This window comes from Atta colombica, unplaced genomic scaffold (assembly GCF_001594045.1).
Source record: "Atta colombica isolate Treedump-2 unplaced genomic scaffold, Acol1.0 scaffold109, whole genome shotgun sequence".
NCBI lineage: Eukaryota > Metazoa > Arthropoda > Insecta > Hymenoptera > Formicidae > Atta > Atta colombica.
In genome coordinates this window covers 944,610-953,584 of record NW_017259194.1, presented here as the reverse complement: position 1 = coordinate 953,584, position 8,975 = coordinate 944,610, and the positions used below count along the sequence as shown (strand labels likewise).

Genomic DNA, 8,975 nt, shown 5'->3' with positions numbered 1-8,975 from the left:
TCTCTCTCTCTCTCTCTCTCTCTCTCTCTCTCTCTCTCTCTCTCTCTCTCTCTCTCTTGATCAAAAATTTTTGTTAATACGACCGGCAGGAACGCGGAAATAGCGATTGATTATTGATAAGATGCCGTATCGTGAGGAAGGTGACTCGAGGGATTTTCGTAACTACGCTGCTTAGTATGAACTTATCAATGAGATAAGTTACAACAAAATTTAGTGCGAGTCTAGCGAGATTCTTTTGGCAGCCTTGTATAATTTTATGTATAATACAAATGATAAAAACATATCCTTTTCTTATTATTATAGTTAAATTCCTTTTACTTTATTACAGATTACTAAATATATGTATGCATATCAAGAAATGGATAACAAAAGATGTTCATTTATGGTCTAGTAGTGAGATAATCTTCATACACGCGACTAATACTTATGAGATCGAATTCCACGAATTTTTCTCCTCTGCTCTCTCGCTTCTTCTCTTTCTCACTTTGACAAACTTCCGTATAATAATCACATTACACATTCGCCTTAATACTGTAACAACCAAACCAGCGCTTCGCGGCATATTAAATTTCTTCGTTAAGTAGTATTGTACTTCCGATTGTAGGACTCGTAATTATAAGAATAATTATATACTGTTAACCGAAGCATTTCACGACTTATAATAGAAGAATAATTAACCTATTTGCCTTTTTACATATTAAAGCTACAATGCTTGGGTGTGCAGCAGAAAGATTTCTATACAGAGAGGCGTGAGTACACAACTTACAATCTACCTCCATGAGAGTGTCATCTTACCTATACATGACATTTGTCATCTTATTCAGTTACCGTATATTTTTATTTAATTAATAAAACGTAATGCGAAAAATAAAGAAATATTAATATATTATTCGCTTTTAGTTATACAATATTACAATTTTATTATAAAAATGAAAGTATTTACTATAATTCCTTATATACAAATATTATAAAATTACAAGTGAATACATCCAAAACCATTTCTTAATATATTATCTATTTTTGTAGTCGGATTGAATTCAAACTATAAGACATTGTGTATTATTATATATTAAAGCTATTTTAATGAGTTAAGTATTTGCTTTTCATCTATTCTTATCTTTAAAAAATTAACAATTTATTATTTTATCCCTCTTCGTCATCTTATCCTCCTTTCCCCTATAAATTGTAAATCTTTCATTTTTTAACATATAATAATGTAATAAGAAATATTTATTAAACTTTAGTAACTATAATATTTATACCGTTGTCTTATACTTGAAATATTATAAAATATAAGCATATAGAAGAAAGTTTACTCGAAAGTTTACACACAACAAATGTTAAAATCAAAATAGTAATTATAAAATGTGTTAAAATATTATATATTGTATATAAAAGAATTAGACTAAGAGGCTACTATAATGATTTTATTACTCATAGCGACAACAAATATGGAAAGTGGGTGTAACCTTTTATTTATATGTAAAACATAAAAACCACACGCACGCACGCACAGAAGACGAATATATTGGGTTGCCGCAAAAGATTTAAATTTAATAAATGAAATTAAAAATTCAAATCTTCCGCGTTTCAATTTTCCTTCAAAATTGGCACGAATTTTCCGGACAACCTAATATATATATATATATGTATATATATATATATACACGCATGCATATAAGCTAGATCGCAGTCGCTTGAAGGGAAGGTGGGCTAAATGTTGCAGATTTTGATTTTTTTTATTGAAAGCGTCAAAATTAAATGTTGTTGCAATCAATAATTAATACCCTTATTTCAAAATAGGCGGACTCCCATATCCCTCAGAAGGGTGCAAGGGATCACCATACTGAGTTAAAGTGATAAATTTTTTCTGAAAAAAAAATCGATAGCGATAGGTAAAAAAGTTTTTGTCTATTACTTAATTTTGATATCAATGGATCTTTTCGATTGTCACGAAAGCAGCCATACCTATCCAAATATGAACAATTTTACATGGAATAAAAAAATTGTATGTATTCGGGTTAACTGTCTGACCATCCAAAAGGTATGAGAATCATATTTCTCGACAATTGATATCAAAATTAAGTAATAGACAAAAATTCCTATCACTATTGATTTATTTTTTTCAGAAAAAATTTATCACTTTGATGGCGATCCTTTACACTCTTCTGAGAGGTATATATGAGAATCTAGTCTTAGAATAAGAGTATTAATTATCGATTGCAATAACATTCAATCTTGACGCTTTCAATAAAAAAATTAAAGTTTTTGGAAACAACATTTTGGAAAGCTTCCGCGACAGGGCTTAAATATATATGTATTATTTTTATGTTTTACACGAAATAAAAGGTTCACTTCCCATACTTGTTGCTATGGATAACAAAATCACTACAGTGATACCTCTTGATCTAAATTATATAGAATTTTCTTATCTCTATTTCTCGATAGACGATATCACCTCGAATTTAATATTATGTTTTATCAATTGTTCGATCAGAGATGTTTTACCGAACGCAGCACCGGGCGTAAATACTCCTCCACTGTAAAAATATAAATACATAAAAATAAAAAACCAAAATTCAATATGTAACTACATGTAATTACGCACAACAATTAGGGAATCATTTTAAAACTTGCATATTTTGTCTATATTTAAGAAACGATTTATTTTGAGAATTCTATATTTTGTAAAATTTTGCAACTCGATGTGCACTATGGCAAGATTGCTCGGTTACAATTTGCACATCGTGTGCGTGCGTGCATGCGTGCGTGTTTCGAGCTGTAAAATATCGGGAAATTGATGAACCACGGGATTCTTATCTCTGACTGTGTTCACACACGCATACACGCTACGCACACATGATGTGCAAATTGCAATCGAGTAACTGTGGTGCACATCGGATAATGCGAATGCCGACAGTAATTATTCAAAAGCTTGCAAAATATAGGGTTTCCTTGGAACCTAAAAACTCAACTTCTAGGCATGCTAAAGTAATCATCGAAATCTCATTATAAAGGAAAAGTTTCAGACTTTAAAATGTAGATATTGAGATTTTTTGACTTGTTCGTATTTTGCATGAAAAGTTGCAAAATCATGAAATTTTAACACGACTTGCTTCTGGTCTTCGCGAAAAAAGATCATTTGATAGGGCGGCAAATATCATATGAAACTGTTTCATTGATATTAAAGTAAAAGTTTCACTCTTTAAAACGCACCCAAAAAAATTGTCCTGCGATTTCTGGAACCAGAGATATCGTTTCTTAGATAAACGATAAAATTTGCAGGTTTTAAAGTGATCTCCTATTGTGCGTAGTGTATAATTGTCTTTCAATTGTCACTAACCCTCAATTACATGAGTGAGTCATTTGGACTCGGGTAAAAATTTTAGTCGACCGCTATTTTTGTATGGTTAATATTGCAGAGTTGAAGTAAAAAATTGAAATCTTTATCTGTCGATCGTCGTAATGCAATTGTTTCGTTGTTGTCTTAATGCTAATTGTAATGCAAAAATTTAGGCGACTTGGATCTGTCGAATTCGACAGATTTTTGCCGAAAATGGAAATTCATGTTTAATAAGTTTATTAATGCTATATTCAAGTTTATTTATTGTCTTCTATAATTAAAACATATATTGTCAAAAAAAGCATTTTTGCGAGAGGCGTCTTGGTGAAACGATCGCTCTATCTTTTCGAAGTTATAAAATCATGAGTAAATATCGACGTTATTATATATTTAAAATATTTTCAATGCATTTTTAAAGAAGAAAATACCCGACATATTTTCGATATCATTATTCTGATCTTCTGTATAAAAATACCCCCATTTCACTTGTGCAAATAATTAACTTTTTGGAATAAATCAATATAATGTATTTGTTTTTCTTAAAGTTCATATTCTCCTCTTTTCAAAACACTTATTTTTATTTATTCTTTTTTTTATCACAAATAAAACTCACTTTTTGAAAAAACTCATTATTACACTCTTCATAAATTGTTCTTTCATATTTTTTGGCATAACTTTTTTAATCATTATCAAAATCTTTTTATGTTTTGATAATTTCGATTCTGACATTTTATTAGAAGAAAAAATATTTTCCATTGAGATTTGTGATAATTACAGAATTACAATCAAAAATAACTTGGATCCAAACATGTAAAATAAAACTCTAAAACGAGATATGTAGTTGAAGGTTAATTATCTTATACTATTAAGAGAATAATTTTTAAATTAAAAAAAAAATGATTATTATATAGACATAACAGTTACAATAATTAATAATTTACTAATTTACTAACTTGTCAGGTATTTTATCAGTTTCATTAAGGATTGTTGTTGCCGATAAGATCGCTGCTATGCTAGTCATCTCATATGCAGGAGAATCACCAGAGACTTTGGTGATTACTTTCTTATTAGGTGGATCTGTGTGTTCATCGGTAGGTTCAGACAATTTTTCAGTCCATCCACTAGCTTTGAACGTAAGAGAAAAATGTGTCGATTTCTGCATTTCCGGATTTGGATTCTCGTGACTTACGAAACCGTATGAAAATAGAGCCGGATACTGCAAATCGCAATTTATTGTATTATTTAAATGATTTTGACAATCGTGAAAGTACTTGCACACATACTTTTAGAAGTAAATTACGGCCGCATGATATGCGAGACAAAACTAACAAAAGCATACCAGCAATAGCCATAATCAGGAATTCGAAGAAAGACCTAATAATAAGTGTATAGACTTTAACAAAAATTATTTGTCAATATTCATTTCTATCGGTATCATACTGACTTCAATGTAACATAAACTTTAACTTGCGCAGGCCTCTTTTTATACTTGTCATATAAAAACCGCTGTGTGCGAAGAGCTACTGAATGATCGGCACTCGGAAATGGTGTGGACCATCCTTCAGAAACATCGCTTCGGTGCAACACACTTCTGCAAAATAAATGGAATTATTTACCCTACTTATCATTAATATAATTACTATTTTTCTTTCTTTTATCAATATTACACTAACTTGTATATTTTCTAAACATTTAATATGAAAAATGAAAAAATTTACTTATGTTTAACAAAATGTGATTTATATATGCAAGACATAAAATATAAAATATTATATTTATATATGCAAGACATAAAATATAAAAAAAACCCTACATACCTTAATTTTAGTTTCGGTGTGAATTCAGGCAACTTAATAGGATATAATTTTGTGCGTAATGCCTGTATTTCTTTTACATGAGCCAAACTGTGTACTGCAGATTCCCAAGTTGCATAATTAAGTAACGGACCTTTCTTATCAGTGCTTAACCACATGCTTATGTATATTTCAATAGCATTCATTTCTCCTTCAAATTTCTGTTGCGTAAAAATGACTCCCAAATCACTAGGAATACAGTCAAAACCACAAGCATTTACTATGTAAACGCCAGCTTCTTTTGCTGTTTCGTTATATTTTAATTGCATTTCAATCATAAACTATAAAATATTGAAGATATCAGAGAGAGACATCATTAATCATTGTACTGTTGCACAAAAGTTGTTAAATTACCTGTTCTTCACCAGTGACGTCAACATAATGAGTACGAGTAGCAATGCATGTTTTGATAACTGGTTCTCCATAAAATTTGTATGGACCGCAACAATTGATAAGTACCTTTGCTCGTTCTGTCATTTTCTTGAGAGATTCCTCATCTTTTATGTCAGCCAGAATAATAGGCACGTCCTCTGATAAGATACATGTAATATAACATTTGCTAATAATAAATAAAGTGACTTTACTATTATTGATTGGAATAATTAGTTCTGAGTTTTAAACGTACCAATATCTGAGACAAATTCCTTAACAACTACATCTAAAGCTTCTTTCCTACGACCAGCAATACCAAACTTCATTTTCCGATCCTTACACATTTGAGATGCATTTTTCACTACATATTTTCCAGTATATCCAGTGGCACCAAATATTATTATATCTAAACGATCATCTGCCATTTTTTTTGTAACCTATAGCAAAATATCATTAAAATCATCAATATTTTTTACAATTTTATATTTCACTTAACAAAAATATCTTTTATTAATATAAATCTTATAAAAAATTTAAAAAATGCTCATTAATATATTTATCAGAATTCATTAATTTTTTTATTATATTGAGAGTGTGCATGTTAATTTTAAAGGATTTTCAAGATGCGTAACTAATACTGTTGCATCGGGCAATATTATTGCTATCTTCATGTTCAAAGCACCATCATGTGACTTTAGTTTCAGTCATTTTATCAAAGTCATTTTGTCAAAGTGTAAACAACATTGTTTTTTTGAGCATTGAATATGTCAAATTTTGTGCCAACAAAGCGCAATTTGCGGAAAATTTTGCTTTTTTGCTTCCATTTGAAGTGCTGCTAAAAATCAACGAATACTATCAGAATTATGATGATTATACTCAATTGATTCAATATGTAAGTACTGGTTTCGACGCTATAAGGTAATTGTGATACGGAAAGCAAGGAACATCCAGATCAACCGAAAAAGTTTGAAGATGAGAAAGTGGAAGCTCTACAAGACCCGAGTCAAACGCAAGAAGAACTTGCAGAATTATTAAATATTGATCGATCAACGATTTCTAGACATTTGAAGGTCATTGGAATGATTCAAAAGCAAGGAAATTAGGTGCCATATGAGTTGAAGTCAAGGGACATCGAAAGGCGCAAAATGACGTGGGAATTGTTTCAAAGACAGAAGAAAAAGTTTTTTGCATCGTATCGTGACGAGTGATAAAAAATGGATACGCTACGATAATCCAAAGCGTAAAAAATCATGGTGCAGGCTAGACGAATCACCAATATCGAACGGCAAATATTCATGCGCCAAGCTTATGCTCTGTATTTTTTGAGATCAGCTGGATGTATTATGAGTTGTTCCAACCCAACGAAACCATCACTGGAGTTATCAATAATAATTGATGTAATTGAGCCGAGCGAAGCAGAAACGACCAGATTACGCGAAAAGACACAACAAAGTGATTTTCCAGCACAACACTCGGCCACGTGTTGCGAAACCAGTCAAGAAAACGTTAGAAATTCTTAACTGATATCCTATCACCCGTCGTATTCTCCAGATATTACTTCTTCCGGTTACTACCTATTTCGATCGACTCATGGCCTATCGACTCTGAGCAGTGATTCTTATGAAGATACCAAAAATGGGTCAATTCGTGGAGCCTCAAAAGATGTATCGTTCTTTCGACGTGGAATTCTTATTAGAAAAATGGCAAAAGTAGTATCTATGAACAATATTTTAAATGATCAATTTGTAACCATTTTTTTCACAATAAAACCGTATTTTTACCAAAAAATCCCTTAAAATTAATACACACCTCCAATATTATTTTGTTCTTATTTAACTCGTCGTAAACTAAATGAAAAAGTACCTAAATCTAAAAGTACTTCATAAGATACAACGAAGATCACTAAATAAATACTATAAATAAAATATTCAGAATTATAATAAAATTATGTTTATTAAAATTTTAATCAAATTAATAATAATTTTCAATAAAAAGATCAATGTGTCAGGTAGACATACTTGTGACCAAGCTCACGCCGAGTTAATTATATATATATATATTGGGAATACAAATTAGTTCGGTACATTTCCCTAAAGATGGCTTCAGCTGTTGTGAATGGTTTATAGTGATAGCTGATTTTGGCGATTTCAGAGAGGTTAAACATCTGCTAATAATATTCAGTTTATATCGTTTTAAATTTCATACAAAAACCTTGATTTTTTATTGTTTGAAACGTCGAATTTTATGTTAACCAAGCAACATTTGCAGGAGGTTTTGATTTTCTGCTTTAATTGGAAGAAAAGTGCGGCCCATCGAATGTTTGTCGAAGTTTATGTCGAAGTTTATACTGCTCCAACTGATAAATCAGGGAAATGTAGGGAATAATTTCGACGTTTCAAGGATGGAGATTTCAGCGTTGAAGACAAGCCTCGCTCTGGACAATCAAAAAAATTCGAAGATAAAGAATTAGAGGCATTACTCGAAGAAGATCAGAGTCAAAGAGGAGCTTGCAGAATTATTGGGGGTAACTCAACAAGCCGTTTCTGTACGATTGAGAGTCATGGGAATGATGAAAAACAAGGAAATTGGGCCTTATGAATTGAAACCGAGAGACATTGAAAGGCGATTTTTCACTTGCGAACAGCTGATTCAAAAACAACAGAGAAAAGGTTTTTTGCATCGGATTGTAACTGGAGATAAGAAGTGGATATTCTACAACCCGAAAAAAAAATACTACACTAAACCCGGTCAATCGTTGCTATCGACCTCATCACGGCCGAACATTCATGGTTCGAAGATCACGCTTTGTATCTTGGTGAGACCAAAAGGATCTTGTTTACTATGAGCTGCTGACCTGGCGATTCCATTACGGGCGATAAGTATCGGTTACTACAATTGATTCAGTTTGAGCCGTACATTGCGAGAAAAACGGCCGAGAAAGATATGATAAAGTTATTCTTCTTCATGACAACGCTCGGCCTCATGTCACTAAAGTCGTAAAAAAATATTTGGAAACGCTCAAATGGGATGTTTTACCGCACCCGCCGTATTCTCCGGATATTGCTCCTTCTGATTACTGGTCGAAGGATGCAGCAAGTTACCGATTCACTTCTTTCGTAGAAATCGAAAATTGGCTCCAAAATTGGATCGCCTCCAAAGACGAATCATTTTTTCGAGATGGAATTCGAAAATTGCTTGAGAGATGGGAAAAAGTAATAGGCAGCGATGAACAATACTTTAATTGATCTGTTCATTCATTTTGTTTTGAAATAAATGCATTTTTGAACGGACCGAACTAATTTGTACTCCCAATATATATATAAAATTATTATTAAATAAAAACAAAGTAACAATATAATGAAAAATAAATAGAAATTGTTTATGTTAAGCTTAACTAAAGGCTTCAA

At 31.5% G+C, this 8,975-nt stretch overlaps 1 protein-coding gene across 1 annotated transcript in view; it reads right to left on the bottom strand.

Annotated features, from left to right (window-relative positions):
- Nucleotides 1–1,625: 1,625 nt before the first annotated feature.
- Nucleotides 1,626–8,975, bottom strand: part of LOC108693525 (saccharopine dehydrogenase-like oxidoreductase) — a 13,023-nt gene continuing 5,673 nt past the window's right edge. The window contains exons 2-8 of the mRNA XM_018202532.1: nucleotides 5,822–6,005; nucleotides 5,551–5,726; nucleotides 5,161–5,477; nucleotides 4,788–4,934; nucleotides 4,627–4,717; nucleotides 4,297–4,559; nucleotides 1,626–2,540 (exon numbers count right to left, since the gene is read on the bottom strand). Of these exons, the coding sequence (XP_018058021.1) occupies nucleotides 2,435–2,540; nucleotides 4,297–4,559; nucleotides 4,627–4,717; nucleotides 4,788–4,934; nucleotides 5,161–5,477; nucleotides 5,551–5,726; nucleotides 5,822–5,993 (1,272 nt within the window). The 5' untranslated portion in view covers nucleotides 5,994–6,005 and the 3' untranslated portion in view covers nucleotides 1,626–2,434. The remainder of the gene's footprint in view (nucleotides 2,541–4,296; nucleotides 4,560–4,626; nucleotides 4,718–4,787; nucleotides 4,935–5,160; nucleotides 5,478–5,550; nucleotides 5,727–5,821; nucleotides 6,006–8,975) is intronic.